The sequence below is a fragment of the Limanda limanda genome, chromosome 2, assembly GCF_963576545.1.
Source record: "Limanda limanda chromosome 2, fLimLim1.1, whole genome shotgun sequence".
Classification (NCBI taxonomy): domain Eukaryota; kingdom Metazoa; phylum Chordata; class Actinopteri; order Pleuronectiformes; family Pleuronectidae; genus Limanda; species Limanda limanda.
Genome location: NC_083637.1, coordinates 31562133 through 31583863, shown reverse-complemented (window position 1 = coordinate 31583863; position 21731 = coordinate 31562133). Strand labels below are relative to the sequence as shown.

The following is a 21731-nucleotide window of genomic DNA, read 5'->3' as shown; positions in this document are numbered from 1 at the left end:
AAAGGCAAACTGCAGAGAAAGTCCGAACCCGATGCTGTATTGTTTCTCTGTAGGACATGTCTGAGAATGGCTATATATTTGCATAGTGTGGCTGAGGTTTCCTGACTGAACTTGTATTATGTTTTCATACATTGTATGTAATCTATTTCAGAGGTCTTTTAACCTCTGTTAAGGCTGGTGAGATTCGCCTAAAACGCCTGTCTGAGGAATACCCAAAGTAAATTGAAAGCTGTTCTTAAACCATTTGGAGTAGATGCATGGTCTTGGTCTCTTTTGAAAGGTAACATTCTGAACTCTCCCCCTCAACAGAATCACTGTAAGTGCTACTGGCATTGAGTTATAGCAGTGGGAACACAGTGAAGTAGAAGGTTTTTATTTACGCCTGAATATTTTTTGGTAAACAGATGCCTGCAGATGACTCAAGTTCAAATTTGATAACAATACCACAGACAATGAATATTTTACAGATTTTTTCCTAAGAGCATGACTAGGCGTTTTCCACAAAGGCCATTTGGAGACTCCAAAGGACCCTTTGTAACCATGGTAACCAACTTGGCTAAAACGGCTACTTAAACTCATTCTTTTATTTATAGGAGACAAAACCGGTCATATAGTTTAAAATGTATACAAATAAACATCTTTCATGTTTATTGGGGACGCACGGTGCTCTGGGACCAGCTGGACACTGTTGCGCAGTGACTTGCTTGGTGTTTCCGTATATTTATCCCGTGAAGCAGCACATTTGCGTGTTGGAAATTTCTTGGCCAAACGATACGCCAGTTATCAGAACAAACTGTTTCAATTGGCTCAGTCTGTACACGTCAGAAGAGGGGCAAGCTCTGTCCGTCAACGAGGTGTCTCGTTGGCTATTGTAGGCTGTGGAAAACCCATGCCAGCTCCAATTGGGTCAGGTTTAGATTGACTGCTCACTTAACCCAATAGGAGCTGCTAGCCACCATTTTGATGGCAAGAGAGCGGCTGTGTTTACATGCGAACAGGAGTTACGAGGGAAAATACATCAAAGTGTACACGTAGCTGCTGGTGGCTCTGAGATTACGCAACAGCTAACTGTGGCTATTCGTTGATGTAAAAGTGTGTTTTGGACTAATTATGTCACTGGATTCGATCTTCTGGACCTTTGGCAATGTACAAAGACCGTTTTTGTTTGAATGATATTGATCTGTGGATTGATATGATGCTTCTTAGGTGAGTGACGTCGACTTTGTTAGTGTTTTGATTTTGTTGTCGGTCTGACTGAGACGTCGAAAATCTTAGCTTTCCAAAGATATGTTGCATCAGTACCTAGCTGTACGACAAAGTTCTGTAAATAACAATGTTTGACGCTTATCGGTAAAACAGCCAACCTGAGGGACGCCCACGGGCCGATGCTGCGCAACAGGTTAACTAATAGTCACTAATGTTGCACGGTGTACCGGTACTAGAAAGGTACCGCGGTACCCTTACGTTTAAAGCGATACGATTTTGCATATTTTTAGTATCGGTACTTCATTACAATAGCAAGCAATCATTAACTTTGTAGTCATATAGTCAGATACGGCCAATAGTCCTACATAGCCGTGTAAAGTCAATGCTATGATGTCGCCATGTAGTTTTCATTAATATCTTTCTGTGGGCTAATACTAATATGAATGCCATTTGTTAAGTGTTCAAAAAGCTTGGCAGGAACAAGCTGGTAAAAAAGGGAACCTTACAGATGTTTTATTCATTACTATCATAGATAAATATACCAGTATCGTATCATATTTGTGGTATCGTATCGTAAGTATCGGGTATCGTGATATTTTGGCAGGTATAGTATCGAAGTCATAATTTTGGTATTGTGACAACCCTAATAGTCACAATCTTCAGACCAAAGTACATTCATAACTTTTCAAAATGAAAGCTTCGTAATTCTGTTCTGTATAAAGAATCATAGAAAAAACACACTTCTGGTTATACTTTGCAGGGCAATTTCTTAACAGTAGAACTATTTATTTGGCTGGTATGAAGGAGATCAGCCCCTGCGACTCCTGCCAGTGTCAGTCAAAAATCTAATTTTCAAATAATCTGGCGATGATTTTTGACTCATGGTTTGACCCAGGGAGTAACCGACTGCTGTAGTTAAATCCAATAACATAGAAGAGGACATGTCCAACTTGGTCTCCAGACTGAAGGCACACTCACACCACCACTGACTACAAGGCGCTGTTTGACCATGTATTCAAATTCCTTTGACAATTTGCAATACACATGCCAAGTGTGAAACCGAGAAAATTAACAGTCCACGAGATATGTGTTCCTCATGAAACAGACAGACAGAAAGACATTTGTGGAATTTGTTGATAGATGTACCTCTCAGATATAGGCTGGCAGCCATGCCAAGTATCGTCTCAGTTGAAGAAACAAACGAGCATGTGTTTGTTAGGCCAGCAAATGAGGTCCCTTTTTGAGCAGAAGGATGAGATTTACTCCACTCCATCTTCAAGCCTGTTGTCTATTTCCTATGGCCTGAATCACAGAAGTTTTCCTGTTAAGTTTTGTTTGAACTGAGCACACGTCAAATATAAGAGTTGACTGACTTCTCTTTGTGCCTGTCTTAACAGTGTCAGTGGGGTTTGAATATGAGTCCTGCCTGGACCTCATCCTGTGGGAGAAAAGAACAGCGACTTTACAAGGCTACGAGTTGGATGCTTCCAACATGGGAGGGTGGACGCTGGACAAACATCACATTCTGGATGTACAAAATGGTAGGTGTCACAACAAAACACCACTTCTGTTCTGTTAAACTGCAGCTACTTGTTCACATACTCTTATATAAGTGAGAGTGTTGAATGAGTGTTGAGATCAATGTCAAACACTTATTTGTGTGAGAACCCGTGTGAGAAACCCCTACTACCCTCTCTTTTAACACAGCGGGAAATTTAGAGTTCCTCATTTTTTCTTCAATGCTTGGCCCAACCCCCACCTCCTCACACACACACAAATGATTTCCAAGCAGGCAAGTATTTGGATGCCTGTGGAGAGTGCAGTACAGCATGAGTGAAACCCTCCTGGCTCAGCCTATGTTGATCAATCAACATTGACTAATGGAGAGCAAGATGAAAGAGACAGGAGGAGATGATAGAGGGAAACAGAAGAGGGATATAGAGTTAGATAGGTAGATAATCTCCTGAAATTATGCTGATGGGCTATATATGAGAACAAAATACTAGGTACTCAGCGTGACTCCATGTGAGAATACAAAAGGAGATTATCAAGAGGATTCAAGTGGGCAAATTGATGATGTGTATCTAACACATCAGAAAACACAAAACAGAAAAAATATATGAATAAATAAATATCAGGATGTAAAAGAGGAAAAGAGCTTTTGGTGACAAGGGCCGATGCAGGTGTCATGTATTTTACATTATGCACTGCCTTCTGTATGTTGCACCACCCAGAGATAATTATATTGTTGTGATACATCTGACAGAATCTCCTGCTGTGTTCTTTATTTGTGAAAGGCAAACTCTGAACCCTATTGTCCTGATAATTTCGAGAGTTCAAGTCTGCAAAAAGGCTTTACAGATATGGAGTTTAAGGGCTGATAGCAACATGTCATGCTTGGTTTGAAGAATTTGAAAATCTATCATATTCACAGCTGAAAGTGCAAGAGATTTAAAAAGTTTGCTTCAGAACTGTTTACCAGAAACTTGCACCATGTAAACCAAAACAGGTCTATCATTGGTCGTTCCATTACAAATCCTCCTTGAAAAGCTTAGATTCTTAATGAAATTTGTCCCCCTCATTTGGTCATATGAGAAACCTATAGAATTAAACTTGTATGTGTCTTAGATTGCAAGTAAGGGATACATGAGCTAAAGTTTGAACTTCTTGGGTTTACTTGGTAAATTTGACTGCACAGCACTAAGTACATGTGTGAACACAGATGTAGCTTAAGTGGCTTGGTGGGGAGTCACTGAACTGAGCTAAGAGGATAAGGGCAGTGCACATAATAATCCTTCTATGGGTTTTACCATTCACAGGCAGAGGCTTGACAAGTGTTATGGCTCTCAAGAGGCAATTCAAGCTTTTGTCTGAAACAGATTGGATGACTTCCCAAGGCTTAAAATAGAGATTGTCAGAGGCTCCAACAACTTGGAGATCTGCTCCTAGACATTGAAGTGGCATAGCACGAGGATACTTGCCAGGTCTAAACTTTCTTGACACAGCAAGTTGAATTAATGAGATTGTGAAGAAAGAGAACTGCATAGCTGTGGTTTCATTAAAGAGGGTGCATCACGCTCCTTATCTCACTTTCTCTTTGTTTGTGGACATTGTATATCACTGTACAGAAATGAGGAATGATACTAGCCTAGCATTCCCTACTTCCAGCTCAGCTGCATGGGAAGTGATGGGTCTGGATCAGTGGGAAAACCAAACCTCCCATGTAAGTCACCAAGACTGAAGTAGGAAACCCCTCTTTGCAGATATTTATGTTCATGACATAATGGGGAGATAGATGTTGAAACTGTGGTGAAAGATCAATCTCCCTGGCTATTTTCCCTTGAATCGCTCTTGACTCATCGAGAAAAAGGTCAGAACCAGACTCTCTAGAAGAGCAGAGTGGCTCACATGCAGTAACTAAAGGATGATTTGATATAATTGAAAGGCAGCTGGGTTTTCTCTCTGCTGCCTGTCTGTGCTCCTATCGCTCATCTTCGTATCTTCCCTCCACTAGGTATATTGTACAGAGGTAACGGTGAGAACATTTTCATCTCCCAGCAGCCCCCTGTCATCAGCAGCATAATGGGTAAGTACAGATCAAAATATGATTGAAATCAAGAAAATGTGATTTCTTGAGTGTTGGACATTAACTTTGACTTGCGTGAGTGATTTCATGGAGCCATAGTAATCCGTTGTCACCTCAAACAAAACGTTTTCCAGGGCAATGTGCTTTTTTTTTGCTGCTGTCAAGAAGGTCCTTTATTTAATTAGAACCTTCCCAATATGAAACCGTGATGAGTTCTTGTGAAATCATTATGGACTTTATGACAGAATTGAAGATTGAATGTGTATGCAGACATAATTATTGGTTCTAGTGGCCATCAGAGGAACTCAACTGTTGTGCTTTTTTTCAGTAAATTGGAATGTCCATTTTCTCATCTGCTGCAGCCCTTGGCACCACTAAATCCTATTGCTCTGACCCATGGTGTCAGTGCCCATTTGTTTTTACCTGAAAGTTTAATAATGTAACACCCATAACAGTGTTCAACAACCTGGTCTGATAAAACTTATATGGAATGAGTCTTCGAAATGGCCAGTCTCTCATGTTGAGCAGAAACCAATGAAGCAATGGGTAAAAAATATATTTTAAATCCTCTTCTAGGAAATGGGCGTCGACGCAGCATCTCCTGCCCCAGCTGTAATGGGCAGGCGGAGGGCAACAAGCTCCTGGCACCTCTTGCTCTGGCCTGTGGGGCAGATGGCAGTATCTTTGTTGGAGACTTCAACTACATCAGGAGGATCTTCCCGTCTGGGAATGTTACAAGTGTAATGGAGCTTAGGTAAGAGAGCAAAAAGAGGGAGGGTGGTTGGTGATGGTGGTACTATAATTTCATTTGGGCTCATGCTCTTACAGAGCAGGGACATTTTAAGCTGAGGTCAGTCTCCCTGCTGACATATTTCTACAGGTCCAGCACTTGTGGTAAAAAGGTGAAAATAGACAAAGATTTTTCTGAGTTTGTGGGTCTAATCCCAATTATTGTCATTTAGGGATCCATATCTAAACATTTTACTGATTGACATGTGGTCAGACCTAGGCATCCTATTTTGATCTTTCTGCTCTAGTAGCCCAGAGACCCAAATACATATACAAAGTAGCCAAAAGTCGCCTTGCCATTTAGTCTCATGTATTTGAATTAATTGCTCTGCCTAAGTTCTCTTGCTATTATCCCTTCCTGCACTCAACTGTTCAGCTCCACATCACGATCATGTGTCTTGGAGGCCATTTAAGCAGTGCTTGAAAGTGTAAAGGTAGAGTAGGAGAAATGCATTCCCAGATTGGGCACTTTACCACTACTGTTATAAACATATGAATACTTAGACCTTACCCAGTGTTAAAGGATAAGATAAACATGACATTTAGAGTCTGCTTTCATAAACATACTAACATGCTCCAAACGGTCTGAAAACTATTCCCTGTTGACTCCAATGAGCTACAATTCCATTTCCAAACTTCGTATTGTTCCTTTGTTTCTCTGTTTTCAAGTAGGGTTTATTTTATTGTAATGTCTATCAAGCATCAACGTCGACTAACTCTTGTTTCTTCTGTTTTCTATCCTTGCTTGCTTGCTCTGTATTAAAGAAATAAAGATTTCAGACATAGGTAAGAATGATTAATCCTTTTCAACCTATAACCTTCTTATTTCACTGACCATTGTATGTTGCTTGTACACCAGAGTCTTGTCTGTGCATATTCCATATTTCAATAAAAACAATCATTGTTTCTAATTCCAAGCAGCTTTTAGACCTTAGCAGTGGGTTGCAGAGTATCAAGGAGACCTTAACATTAAATTGTTAGTATCCTTATTAATAAAGGTCTAGTAATACTGTCATAGTGCTGTTTAGGAATGTTTTAGTTTACAAAATTCCACAGTTAGCTAGACTTAACATAATGTGAATACTAATTAGATGTTATACTATACTAGCATGCTAACTAGATAGTCTTGGCCTCTCCAATTTCATAATTCCACTTTGTACCTCAACAGTGAGTCAATGTAGTGTCCTGTCTGCCCTCAGTCAAACATGAGAGGATGATGAAGCATCAAAGCCCAGAGACAATGCCTAGCACTGTCAGTGATAGACAACGTTTTAACAGGAACTTCTCTTTGACAGACGCTTGTACTTCATTCTTAAAGACGTTTACATACACATGCATGTTCCCAACTTTTTTTTCTACACATCATTTTCATTATGTTGACCCCATGACGTCAAAGTGCTCAGCAAAGGTTTTATCTAGAAAGCACTGACAAACAAAAAAATACGGAATTTAATTTAAAGACCTTTTTGCTCTTTTCTGTGCTTTAGGCTGATTGGTTTATTTTGACTGTCCTTCCTTCTGAAAATTAAATTGAACATACTTTATTGTCTTCTCATACACTTACAAAGCAGTGCTATTAGTACAGCTACTTTGCCACCGGCTAGGCAGTGATTGGATTCCTGGAATTTTTGACTCATCCAAATATAGTTTTCAATTAAACTTCACTTTTTAATTAAAAAACTACTTTCTTTTGACAGGCCTCGCCATGTTGGTGTTTTTATTACCTTTGGTCACTCCTTTATGTTAACTGAATGTTTTTGCACTCCCTCCTGTTTGAGTTCTTTATTCTCTTAGCATTTATCATTTACAACATCCTTCATTCCACGTATACATCACTTAATTAACTCCTTTTTTTACAGTCACAGTCATGGATGTCTTTCTTTATTCTCCATTGCCTCGCATGTTTATCTTATTCTTATTTACTCTTTATGTCACTGTGCATGATAAGCAGACTTTACGTCTATTCTAACACAGCAAATGATGAGAGTTTAAGTGAGTTCTTCTTGTAAATAAATTGTGTAGTCTGACTAAAATGTCAAAGCCTCACAAGTCTAGAAAAATCTTTAGCTGTCTTATTTACCAGGCCGTGATCATCTACGGCTTTTGACCAACCAGAAACTCATGAACAGAGGATATTGTACATGCATATATCTGTGTGTGTGTCCATTTTGTCTTCATTATCACCAATTCATTTCACATTATAATGCTTTTGAGATTAAGTTGTAAATCTGCTCTGTTGAGTTTCATTGGAAGTTCATCATCCATCTGTAATATTGTTACAGCCATAAACCGTGTTTGATCTGGATCATATAGTGATATGTCAATGGATTTTTGATGTCTGTGCTCAGAACTCTGTGTGTTTGTTCAAAAGTCAAACAGGATGTCGCTGATAGCATCGTAGATTAGGATACAACTTGAATGAACTAATTATATTTTGTTTCCCTTTTTTCTGTCACTACCCTCCATAGCAACAACCCTGCTCACCGTTACTATTTAGCAACCGACCCAGTCACAGGGCAGTTGTATGCATCCGATACCAACTCACGACGAATCTACCGACCCAAGATGCTCAGCGGTGCCCGTGACCTCATCAGTAAGCATTCACTTCATTTTTTGGGGGTGAAATGCCATGTTAGAATCAAAGCTTTCAGTTGTGAATTGTACTCACACATAATGCCTCAAATATTAAAAAGGTACAGGCCAGGTGTTGCAATAAATGCAGTGTTTGCGTGTGTGTGTGTGTGTGTGCCCATGTGTATTTAATTGTGTGTATTTGTGTGTCTACTCAGGTAATGGTGAAGTAGTTGCTGGTACAGGTGAACAGTGTCCTCCGTTTGATGAAGCACGCTGTGGAGATGGAAGAAAAGCTACAGAGGCACAGCTACTGGGACCAAAGGGTACATTCCACAAGAAATGTCTAAAGCTAGAGAAATGTTAGACGTCTGCACCACTGGGCATGTGCACAGAGAGGAATGGGGTGTATAAATCGAGTCCACATACAGTATTCTAACCGAGAGTTTTTGCATGCTCAATTGGCAACAAGAGAATACAGCTACTGCAGTGTTTATTTGAATACTAACAGGTCCATTTAAAACACATTTGGTCAGTAATACCAATACCTTGAAAAATACTTTCTGTCTCACCTTACATAGTAATAGTTGAGTGTAGTCCTTCTGGACGAGTACTTGCTGTGCTGTAATGCATCAGGTGTAATCTCTGCATTCATCATCATTGGTGCACTGCTGGGTTTAGACAGTGGAAAGAGATTAGCCAACTGAAAGCAGTACAGTAGTGGTTCAGTGTTTCACAGTTATTTTAAGGTATACTATCAAAATATTAATATGTTCCTACATATGTGATCATGATCGTACGTTTTGCTTATAACACAAAGATGATCTGCTTATGCATCAAGTGAAAATGTTTCCTGTGCAGGGAAGTGTTATCTCTACCTTGCAAATCCAGTATTACAATCAATATCCATGATATGGTTTTCTTTACTTTTGTATTGTCTGCTGAAGCTCCATCCTGACTTCCATCCAGGACAATTATTAAATTAAAATCCTCCTTCATGTCCTTGAATTTATGAATTTTTAATAATAATGTTCACAATAATAATCAAATTGATTAACAACTTCATCAACTTGATATATTGAAATCGTGAATATGCTCTGTTTTTTTTCATGAAGGGATTGCAGTGGATAAAAATGGCTTGATTTACTTTGTGGATGGAACTATGATCAGGAAAGTGGATCGTAACGGAATAATTTCAACAGTGCTGGGCAGCAACGACCTGACCTCTGCACGACCTTTGACCTGTGATACCAGCATGCACATAAGACAGGTAAGTCACACTCACCTATTCTGGAATTAAACCACAGGTCTGTCCTCAGTTGTAGTCCAGGCAAAGTAACTAATTTTGGAGCCAAAAATCGAACTAATTGAATTTTTTCAGCATTGATCATTTATATGAGGTGTCCAGAACAACATACTAAAAGTCCTAAGAAATCCTAGTTGAGGAAATATGTTTAATTCTCATCAATGTGTGCCAAAAAGGCCAGGCAACAATACACCCCAAAGGGGCTATTTTATTCCTTTACTCCTATCAAAATGAAACTTTACATAGTAAAAGTATATATGAAAAGTAACTTTTTTTGTATTACAAGTTTCTTTTGACATGAATTTGAATATGCACATGCCCTAATTTGCATAGGCAGAAACACCATTCATATGTATGACAAATACATCGGCCCAATCTTCATCCAATCATCCTACTGCCAATAGGTGATGGCAATGCTGCTTTTAGACTGGCCTCTAACCTGAAAACTGCCTGGTTTGGTAGTACCTGCCAGGGGTATAACCCCCGCTGGTATAGTCTTCAGGGTCACGGAGGCACACAAGCCTCCCCACCACGAAAGAATAAAGAATGACACTAGCTTTCTCCAACAAGCTAAGGTGTCCAGCCAGTCACAGGAAAATGTAGGAAAAGGCATCATCATTGCAGCAGGGGAAAAAGCTCTAGTATCACTGTATGGGGGCGAAAAAGATGAATCACTGGATATGCTGAGATACAGGCGATTCTGTGACAAAGTAACTCAGAACTCATCTCCAGTGGAACCTCAAACTCTCCCTCCAACGTCAAGAGCTGCAAAGTTCCAAAGTCTACAATTCCATTGTCATGGGTACTTTCATTGTGCAAAGTTTCATTTTGATATCAGTAAAAGAAAAAAAAAGCCCCATTGGGGTGTTTTGTTGCCTGGCCTTACTGACACACATCTCGGATTGATGAGAATTTAACATCAACTAGGATTTCTTAGGACTTTTAGTATGTTGTTCTGGACACCTCATAGAAATGATCTATGCTGACAAAAATTATTTTACAATTAGTCGGTCATTAAACCCTACTTTGCCTGGACTATTGAACCATTTTATGCTGCTCGTTAGCTCTGACATAATGAAAAGTTATACTGTATTTTTCATTCATATTTCTTTGATCACATTTTGAATAGATTATATGTAGTATCACATAACAAAACACACCATCATTTTACAAAATGATTCTGAGTTAGATGTAGCATATGAAGTGAAAGTTTCTCTGCTTCCCATCTTTCATCTCTACACCCAGGTTCGTTTAGAATGGCCCACAGATCTAGCCATCAATCCCATGGATAACTCCCTCTATGTCCTGGACAACAATGTTGTGCTGCAAATCACTGAAAATAGACAGGTAATGTTTCTACCCACATTGATACAATTTGTTTGTTTGCAATAACATAAGTGAACCATATCAATTCTTAACTCATATCCATGTTTGTATGTGTCCAGGTTCACATCGTGGCAGGCCGTCCCATGCATTGCCAGGTGCCTGGTATAGAATACACTATGGGGAAGAGAGCCGTCCAGACCATGCTGGAAGGAGCTACAGCCATAACCTTATCCTACAGCGGTGTCCTATACATTGCGGAGACAGACGAGAAGAAAATTCACCGCATTCGACAGGTAATCTTCAGGGAAAATATTGAAACATTCTTGTTCATCATTTCCAGATTTTTAGAAGTAGGGCCTGTTCATTAGTTGAATTTGAATTGTTTTGGCTCTACAATGACTGAAATATCAACTGTGGTCAACATAAATAAATGATCAGTTTATCTTGCAAATACCTTTCTTCTGTCTTCAACAGACAATATTTTATTCCAGGTGCAACAAGAAAGTTATTGTTTGATTAAATAAAGAATTGAATGCATTTATGCGTTTTGATGACCACTGAAAGGGCTTTATAGAACAGTTTAGCCATTCACCCACACATTCATATAGTGCATCTATGTGCAGCATTATCTCTCTCACACACCATGCATAGCCATCAGGGGAAATTCAGTAACTCGTCCAAGGACAGTTGGTCACGCAGATTGAAGGAAACTGGGATTGAAACGCACACATTACGTTTAGTGAAGGACTACATAAATACATTCTGTACAGTATTTGTTGACCGCTCCTAGCAGGACTTCATTGTCAGTGTCTTAAGCACAGTTTGGCTTTAAAATAAATTAGCATACCGCAGTGGTCTTTAACAGATGGGTTGCCATTAATCATTTTATCCTCAAGACTCTGGATTCAATGGCAACTGCTTTAAAGAGCAATAGTAAATGGCCTTATTATATGCAATGAATTAAACTATTTAATGAAAAACATCTACTCAAGTCTCTACTTAAGAAATGAATACCTCATCCTGATAACCAAGATGACTGAAATGTACTCTAAATGATACAATCACATTGCTCCTTTTAGCTGAGGTAATGTTCGTCACATAGATATTGAGTGTGAGCTTGCATGTTAGTGCTATTAGAAAAATTCTGATCATGACAACTACTCAAAGCTCTTTACCGTACAGTTCTGCCATTTATCCATTCACACACATTCGTACTGTGCGTCCATGTACAATTTGGGGTTCAGTTTCTTGCCTAAGGACACTTCGGCACACAGCATGGGGTAGACTGGAATCAAACCGTCACCCTTTTGTTTAGAGCAGGACCCGCTCTTAACCCCCTGAGCCACAGCCATGATAATTATCATGAATATGGAACGAAAAAACGTCCTCATTAACTGGAATAAACCTGCAGCAGAACCAGACTCAATGTGGGCAACCGGGTGGGGGGGGGGGGGGTGCAGGTTGTCCTTTCATTGTCTTATATTTGCAAGAGAGGGAAAATCATTCATCAGGACTTTATTTATTGATTACTATCAGGATGTGAAGAGAATTTCAACAAATAAGACAATATGTTATTCAGAAACAACTTACCAACCCTACCTTTAAGAGTAAAACATGTTGCATCATTGTCATTCACACTGTTTAGAAGTGTTATCAGACCTCTTCCCTTTTCTTTTATATTTCTTGTATAGGATTTTTCTGCTATGACAGAGGTACGCATTCTACCGAGTGGCATTCTAGTTTACTAAGTTTCAAAATGTCTATTTCGGCTATCACCCCCACTAGGTGTCGACTGATGGAGAAATTACCCATCTAGCTGGAGCGCCATCCGACTGTGACTGCAAGGTACTATTCCACAACTATTTCACTCCCCATTTTTTTTTAGCTTTGTCCATCAACTCATCAAACCCTCTGAAGCTCAAATGAATATGTGGCGGTCAAAACATTATATGTATTAGATTACATATAGAATATATCTGTATATTTGTATAGAAACCTTATGTTTGTATATAGAATAGAAAGCCTTTATCGTCATCGTATGATGATACAACAATATTTATAGTGCAACTCTATAATGTGCATAGTAACTTAATCAAATAATTAAAAGGACACAAGATAAAACATATTTCATACACATCTCATGCACATTGCCCTATACACGCAGACATAAAGTCTAAATACATTAGAATATGTATGTAATCTAATCCCAATACAATACAGTGGTACAATGACCTAATTCTTTCCTATACCCTCCATAACACATGCCAAGTTTGTGTCTCACTTCTTTGTTGCTACTTCTTTCTTTCCCACTCCTCACCTCCATCTGCCCTGCAGAATGATGCCAACTGCGACTGCTATCAGACTGGAGATGGCTATGCTAAAGATGCCAGGTTTAATTGCCCTTCCTCTTTGGTGGTGTCTCCAGATGGGACACTGTATGTCGCTGATCTGGGAAACATCCGCATTCGAGCCATTCGACGAAACCAACCACCCACTGGTATGTACAGAATACAGTACAAAAACATTCTACATTTCTCTCTTTCTTTTTGGCAGGGTGAAAATAATAGTTAAAGCAAATATCAAATGGGTCCACAAATGGTTGGATATCGACACAATTGTTACAGTTGTATTGTTGTACAACGCTGCTGTTCAGGTGGCTTTAATAGAAGCTCAGAAGGATAAGCAATCCTAGAATGATCATGGGAATATTATGCTGAAGCTCTCTCAGAGTTACTAGCTGATTGTTATTAAGATGAAATATATATTCACACCTATCCCACCCATAAAGATAGTCAATCCCCACCACCTGCCCCTCAATAATTCAGTTTAAAAGAAAACATATGGGAACCCTTAATGTAAGCCATAATTTTAGATACAATGTGCTTAAGAAAATTTCATGCCTTCATTGAAACATTCATGCTGGTGAAAAAGCAAGTGAACACTTCATAGCTGGTTGAACCTCCTTTGGCAGCAATAATCTTAAGCAAGTGCCTCCAGTAGCTGTGGATCAGACTTGCATAACTTTCAAGAGGACTTTTTGACCATTCTCCCTTACAGAACTACTTAGTCACTAAGCCATATTTTAGGATGTCTGGTGTGAACCGCTCTCTTGAAGTCATTCCACAGGATCTCTTTTGGGTTTTCTTTTTCGGAATTTATTTGACCCTAGATCAGTGGTTCTCAAACTTTTTCTGTCATACCCCACTTTGGGTCTAAAATATTTTTATTCCCCACCTGCTCCCCCGCCCCAACAAAATGGGCCAAGTTTAACATGTGTATTTACATAACATACACATGAACATTAAATCCACATTACTTTCATGAATTTCTGACAAAAAGTTGTTTGAAAAATCATTTTTCAAACAACTTTTTGTGACATTTGTCGCTTATTTCAAAAAATAGTGCCATAACTTTGCTTAGATTCAACATAATTGAAGTACTTTTGGTGACATTTATCACTACATTCCTCCATCAGTCTGTACTTTTTCAATAATAGAGAAAAAATTAATTCAATTAAAATCACTTTGTTACAAAGATGATAAAACTCAACCAAAACGAACACATGCATGTGACTGGGGTGTAATGTTTCTAAGTGTCTTCTTAATTTCTTTGGTCTCATAGAGTTTTCACTTTTCAGACATAAAATACACACTGGTCTCTCCTCATGTCCTACCACACTGACTGTGAACCCAAGAGCAAGACAGGTTTCATCATACTTTCTTTTCAACTTGGTTTTTGAACTTTGTCTCTTGTTTGTCACTGACTGGCTGCCTCACGTGAACGATGCTCTCCACTGTGTGTGTCTCTGAGCGAGTGAGTGGGGGCGGGGCAGAGCGCGACGTGCACACTCCACAACAGGGAGCCGCTGCAGAGGGGCTGAAGCCGCGGGCTGCCGACCACTGGCTACGGCGAAAGAGCGATTTGTTTACTGCTCCGCCGTTAAAGAGATGCAGACGTCAAAACATTAGTTCGGCTATAATATTAGTTCCGCCTCACATTTCCTCCTCCCGGTCGTGCGCCCCACCTGTTGGGGCGCGGAGGCCACACAGTTTGAGAATCACTGCCCTAGATGATGGTGAGCTGTCCAGATCATGAGGCAGCACTAAGCCGCAAATCGCGATACTTCCCGATTTAGATGAGGATTTCATGTTGGTAAGCATTGCTAGATTAAGCAATTCAACTTAAGTTAAATCAGTCCACAAAATGTTTCCCCTGTAGCATTGTGAAGTGTCTATGGGTTCTTGGGCAAACATCAGCAATGGAGCAATGTTTTATGGAGAGCAGTAGCAGGACACCACAGAGATGTTAGCCAGTTCCAATTATTTCTTCAAGCAATTAGCTGTTACTCTAGAGTTTTTCTTTACCTCATTGATGATTCTGCCTTGTGCCTTTGGAGTCATCTTGGCCGGGTGTCCACTTGTAGTGAGACTAACCCCTGTACCTTATTGGACATAAGGTTCATTGACCTTTCATTATGCTACAAAATGTTCATTCTCATCAATGCTGCAAATACCCTTATCTTGATGATGTTCTCCTTTACACGTGACATCTATTGCACTTCTGTGTTCACATGTGGCTCTCTCTGAGGCTTCTACGTTCTTTTTACCCTGTTAAAAGTTTTTTGTAGTTTTTCCTTACACTTGTTGAGGGTTAAGGGCAGAGGATGTCACACCATGTTAAAGCCCTACGAGACAAATTGTGATTTGTGAATATTGGCTATACAAATACATTTGATTGAAACCATTTATCAAAGTATTTGGGATTTTTTTTTAATCTTTTCCAGTATAATGAAAGTCAACTACTCTTGATCGTAGGTCTTCTGATATCTTCTGTTTGTGAGGCATGGTTCACATCAGCTGACGCTTCTTGTAAATAGCAAATGCAAAACGTTTGAATGAGAGTTGTGAAGAAAAGGGAGATGATGAGTTCACTAACAAAAAGAAAGAGTCGACTTACTGGTAGACAACACTGAATGTTGTTTTCATGTTCTCTGCTCAGCTTTGACTTAGTTCAAGTTAGTGTGCTCAGAGGTGTCTAACCCATACCTCTGAATGTGTTTACTTTATTGGACTTCAGGTTTGTTAACTTCTGACCTAAGCTTTAGTCAAGTCATTAGTCAAGGAGTTCACGTGTGAATGTTGTACTCAATATGGAAAAGAACAATGCAATAATTTGTGTGGTATAAATTAAAACAGATGCAATATTGTAACCGAAGATCATGTGGAATGTTTTACTACAAATTCATACATAAATGCTGGTAATTCGAAAGGGTTCACTTATTTTTTCTTGCCACTGTCTTTGTAAATCACCCCACTGAACCAGAAAACCACCTGCTTTGTCTCTCCTCTGTCTATCTTACTGATTAGGAAAATCCTCCAGCACACATGTTCGCTGAAAGATAGCTGAAATTGTTTAGCCCCTACCCCTTGTGCCAGGGTGACATTTAAGAATTCGTTCGTAATGGTTTACATGGTTAAATAAAGGTTAAAAAATATGCAGGCTATGCTGTATGTACACTTGATTACATGGACTGTGCCTTTCAGTAAAGTTGTTTGGGTTTGAACAGTGACCACACAACATGCACCGTAGTTACATATACTGTTTTCCAATTCATCAACTGCAATTGGTTCTGTGATGATACTGTACATTGAAGTTTGCATTACATATAAACTGGGTGACTCTGTTTGTCCTTGTGTCACCAGGCTCTCTGGCTTCAGGTCCCAGCTTTTATGAAGTGGCTTCTCCAGCCTCTGAAGAGCTATATGTGTTTGACGTGAATGGGACTCATCAATTCACCATGTCTCTGGTCACTGGAGACTACAAATACAACTTTAGCTACAGGTTAGTGTGTGTGTGTTTGTTTGTTTGTTGTGTGTGTGTGTGTGTGTGTGTGTGTGTGTGTGTGTGTGTGTGTGTGTGTGTGTGTGTGTGTGTGTGTGTGTGTGATTTAATACATTTTTGCAATGTAAAAAAGATTACTAAACATCCCCTGCAAAACCTCTCCTTATTCATCACATCTGAAAAAAAACAATATTTCTGAAGTCTCTTTTTTTTCTCCTTTAAAAATATTAACCAATTTTTAATTCACGTTATCTTCCTCCCGTCATTCCTTGACTCTCAGCAACGAGGAGGATGTGACTGCAGTGACAGACAGCAGTGGAAACACCCTCCGTATCCGTAGAGATTCCAACAGGATGCCTGTACGTGTGGTTGCCCCTGACAATCAGGTGAGATAAGCATCTTCACATATTCATTTCACATATTCACATCAAAGACAAAAGTGTCTATGATGTTTGTTGTATGTATGTTAGATAAAAATTAATCTTTAACAACAAAAACTAAAACGCTGTCTGATTGTCTGTCTGTATATCTCTAGTGTGTCTGTCTGTATATTTTAGTGTTGCACCAATGTCACACATTATGTTTTTATGTCTTATGAGAACAGGAGAAAGGATCATGTTCTGTGAATACATGGCTGAGGCGAAAACTGGGAGGATCTGAAAATGTAACCCTGCTTGTGTGTGTGTGTGTGTGTGTGTGTGTGTGTGTGTGTGTGTGTGTGTGTGTGTGTGTGCGTGCGTGTGCGTGTGTGTTTTATCAGGTTATCTGGCTAACCATCGGAACTAACGGTGGACTAAAGTCTCTTACGGCTCAGGGTCAGGAACTGGTCTTGTTTAGTTACCATGGCAGCAGTGGCTTGCTGGCTACCAAGAGCATCCAGATAGGCTGGACTACCTTCTACGAGTGAGCAAAATTACTCTTTGATTGCATTTCTGAATGGCTGTAATCTGGTGGATGGATGGACCTTTGGATTTTTAAAGTTCTACAATACTCTTTTACAGAAGTGAAAAAGAAATTCAGGCGGTTTTTAGAAAAATGTATATTCTGATTGCTCTCCCGCAAACCAGCATGTAGAGGGGAACATCTGCTAGGTGTCAAGCTGAACTGCAAAAACATTCACTGCTTCTTTTTACCACAATGAACACCGAACCATTTGTCTTTTAAGAAGAGACACTGAATAATAAAAAAGAATTATCTGCCTCACCTAATTTAACAAAAATGTTTTAATGTATTTTTTCTTTTTAAATCAATTTTAAATTGTGCCTTCATTAAAATGTTCCACAGCTGTGTGTATATGATAGTAATATAGATGTAGGTATCAATCAAGTATGTTATGTAATTGTAAATAACATAACATTTCTCCCTGCATCCTCACTCTCCTTGCAGCTATGACAGCGAGGGTCGCCTGACTAATGTGACGTTCCCCACCGCTGTTGTGACCAATCTCCACGGCGACATGTCGTCAGGAGCTGTTGCTGTGGACATAGAGACGTCTGGGAGAGATGAGGATGTTTCTATAACAACCAATCTATCATCAATCGACTCCTACTACACTCTAGTGCAGGGTAAGGTGCTTACACAAACATGCATGTTACAGAGAAACAAAGACAGAAGTACACAAATTATTTATTATTTATTTCTCTGACAAAAAGCCAAATTGTGTGTTCCATATACAAATGGTTTTCCACAACATTTTCCTCTGGCTAAGGTGAATGCACAATGGAACCACTTTGACTCAATAGCTTCCTTATTACTGCTTATTGATAGTAAGTAAGGAAGTTGTTGTACATGAATTACAATCTTAATATGCTTTCCTCAGTATTGGCCTTATACGGTGGTAGTACCACAAGAATAGTCATACTCCTTTTATAACACTTAATAAATAAGTTTTTATCCCACGTAAAAAACACAGAACTACAAGTGTTAAATGTGTCCAAATAACTCTAAATGATGTTCTCCATTCTTAAGTGAGGTTTTTCATATAACTAATTCACAAGTAGTTTGACACTTATTAACCCACACAGGTTCCCTCGTCTAAAGTTGCCTCTTCCCACACTTAGTAAAATCATTATAGCACACAACTACTCCAAATACCAGATGCTATTCTTAAGTGATGGGTTACACCATGAAAAACAATGGAGGTCTACTGAGATCCACAGGTTCTAGAAGAACAGAGTCAGCACAGGAATAACTATCTCCTTTATTAATGGAGCACACGGATTTTCAACCATTTCTCTATGTATTTGTTACAAAACCTAACTTTAGAATGGTGAACATGTTCTGAGTCCTCTCAATAAATAAAAATTCGGATTAATCCAAGACCATGTTGTTCTCTTATCCAAAATGTCTACTACATTTGTGGGGAATTCATAACAACATAAGAATTGTCATATAAGTAGATATGTGTTTGTTAATTACCATTTTTATTTGTCATTTTGTGTTCTTAACTCGTGTTTTTTTCTGTAATTTATCCTCAGTGCACTTAAGTATTTTACAGGGGTTTTGAATAAATACCTTAAAACTTGCCTATTGAAAAGAGAATTAATGTAAAATATAGTAATGCTTCTGTCATGATAATTGTCTCTGTCTTTCTCTAATACAGACCAGCTTCGTAACAACTACCATGTGGGTAATGACCATTCACTGAGGGTCATCTACGCCAATGGGATGGACACGCATTACCAGACAGAGCCCCACATATTGGCAGGTATGCAGTTTAGAGCACATTACCCCAATTATGTGACTAGTTATAGGTTTCATGTCAACCAGATTAAGTAACAGACAATTTGAAATCTAAAATAATCCAGCGACACAGACTTGGTCTATGCAGTGTGTATAAGCTGTGTGCATTTTGAATAATATTTTAGATATTTATTATCAAATTTCCATATGAATGGAAATTCCACAAGACAATGCCCTCACATGGAAAAGTACTTGCGATTCATACCAAAAGTTTACATTCAAACCAAAGACGTATGCCATACGTATCAGATTTATAAAACCATGCTTATGCATGCCTGTTTCCTTTATAACTCACAGTCCACCTGGAAATGTGGGTTAGTGTATGTGCATACTATCCAGCCCTCCACACACCCACATTCAACCATAAATGGTGTAAAGCACCTGATGAATGTGAAGTGATCCGAAAATCGATGTGATTTTCATGTGAATCATTACATCAAGGCAGAACACGAAGGAGTGCAACTTTTCTGACACTCTGCTTGTGAGTGACATATGGTTTGGTGGTCACAGCACTGATATATTGGTAATGTGTTGCTGCTGTGACTAAGACTGTAAATATGAAAGGAAAGAGGCCAGTGCCTGTAATTAAAAAAGAGGTCAGATTTAAAGCTGAAGGCGAAAAGACAATCACTTTGCACTGTCAGAATGTGAGGGAATTTATATCAACCACCAATTAGAAACTGTAGGCATTGTTAAATTCAGAGAAAGCTGGGATATTCCCATTGTATGAATTTTAACTCAATTATATTATTTCCAAAAGAGGTTTCTGACAGAATAGGTTATATACAGTGTTCTCCCAGAGTGGTGAGTACTTGTGTTTATACTGTACTGGTTCGGTTGGACTCAGTTCAGCACAAAGATCCACGATCCGTCTGATGTCATCGTACTGGCCAATCTTAGAGAGTCTGAGAACACTTGTCTCCTCCTAATCCCTCGATACGCATAATCCTCCAGCAATGGGGCGGTGCTCCACTGACCAAGCAGTCACGCTCGGATGCCACCATAATCCACAATCATGATCCACTGCCGCCATCAGGATCCCCCATCAGCTGCCACCTCGATCGTGGTCCACCACCATATTCTGTTTCATATCAACAGAAGGGACTGTAATACTGTTGTGATCAGAGAGATAATATGTACTCCTGATATGGAACTGTTGATAGTGTCTATCCGCCCCTTTTATTTCCAAAAACTCTTTACACTAGTGTATATACATCGGCGAGCCAATGTGTCAGCTGATGCTTAGCTGATCGCTGACGTTACACACAGACTGGATTTTAATTGCCCTGAGGCACCTTAATATATCCTCTGGGATTTTAACTACTGCAATTTAAATAAGAGTTTGAAGTAACTTGTGCCATTACACAAAAGAACAGTTCTTAAACTTTGTCATGGCTCAGTAAGCGGTGCTTACAGATCCCTACTGTGCCATCTCTGTCCTTCTTTACATAAGAGTGTGGATTCTCATTCTTGTGTACAAACCTGCATTCAGGCGCCTGGAACCGTGAGAGAGGGCCGTACAAACCGGGTCTGTGGACAGTCTCTCCTCAGTCCAGCTGTGCCCTGACGGTACAGACGGGCAAAGTTTTTATGAAGCTTGTGGTGACATCACTGAGCTTACTGAAACCGTGGACTCCGATACAAATTCTGTGTGGATTCAATTATCCCAACCAAAATGGTGGTTATTAACCCAAATAACAAACCTTGGGCAACTAAGGAACTGAAATGTTTAATAAAAAGATTGTGATATCTGGGGAATGGGTTATAACTCTTTTGTGAAGACCAACATAATTTCCCCCCTGAACCCCTACATTGAACGGAGAATACAGCAACTAGCGGGGTGACCGGCGCGGAGAAACGCGCTTCCGGTGTGAACAGCCAGACGGCTACACGCGCAAGAATTGATGCTTCGCGACATTACAGCCTCCAGTGTGTCCCTAAAGGTTGCAAATAGGGAGGGCTGCTGCCCCTTAAGCCATTTATGGATGCATGTTGCGTTATTGTGCTGATCAGCTTAGTGAGGTCTTCACAACTCTCAATCAAATGTGTATAGATAGTGGACAGATACCTATTGTATGGTAAAGGTCTGCTAAAATACCCATCGGCAAATAAAAAATCGTGAATTCCAAAAAGTGAATTTAAACCAGTTGCACTTGCCTATCAAGCCTGGAGAGGGCTGGAGAATGCATTGTCATCCATTGCAGTGAGACTGGTCACAGCAACTGATGTCAACTGGGTTCAAGAGCCAGTCCTACTGCTCTGATGTTACTCATGTGGACCCAAAATCCTGTAGAAACCCTATAGATCCCCATATTCCTGACGATGTGGACTCCATAAATACTGTATATGCCATTCACAACCTAA

The 21731-nt window shown here is 39.5% G+C and overlaps 1 protein-coding gene across 5 annotated transcripts in view; it reads left to right on the top strand.

Moving 5' to 3' along the window:
• The window catches only part of tenm3 (teneurin transmembrane protein 3), a 160911-nt gene that overhangs the window by 121233 nt on the left and 17947 nt on the right, over positions 1-21731 (top strand). For 3 of the 5 annotated variants that reach the window (XM_061090192.1, XM_061090214.1, XM_061090199.1), the window contains 16 exons: positions 2604-2747; positions 4721-4792; positions 5369-5546; positions 6347-6367; positions 8050-8174; positions 8371-8478; positions 9268-9422; positions 10704-10805; positions 10904-11077; positions 12570-12629; positions 13119-13281; positions 16487-16625; positions 16906-17011; positions 17386-17528; positions 18012-18190; positions 19228-19332. In XM_061090192.1, coding sequence (XP_060946175.1) covers positions 2604-2747; positions 4721-4792; positions 5369-5546; positions 6347-6367; positions 8050-8174; positions 8371-8478; positions 9268-9422; positions 10704-10805; positions 10904-11077; positions 12570-12629; positions 13119-13281; positions 16487-16625; positions 16906-17011; positions 17386-17528; positions 18012-18190; positions 19228-19332 — 1974 coding nt within the window. The remainder of the gene's footprint in view (positions 1-2603; positions 2748-4720; positions 4793-5368; positions 5547-6346; positions 6368-8049; positions 8175-8370; positions 8479-9267; positions 9423-10703; positions 10806-10903; positions 11078-12569; positions 12630-13118; positions 13282-16486; positions 16626-16905; positions 17012-17385; positions 17529-18011; positions 18191-19227; positions 19333-21731) is intronic. The other 2 variants (XM_061090223.1, XM_061090206.1) reach the window with 1 other exon arrangement.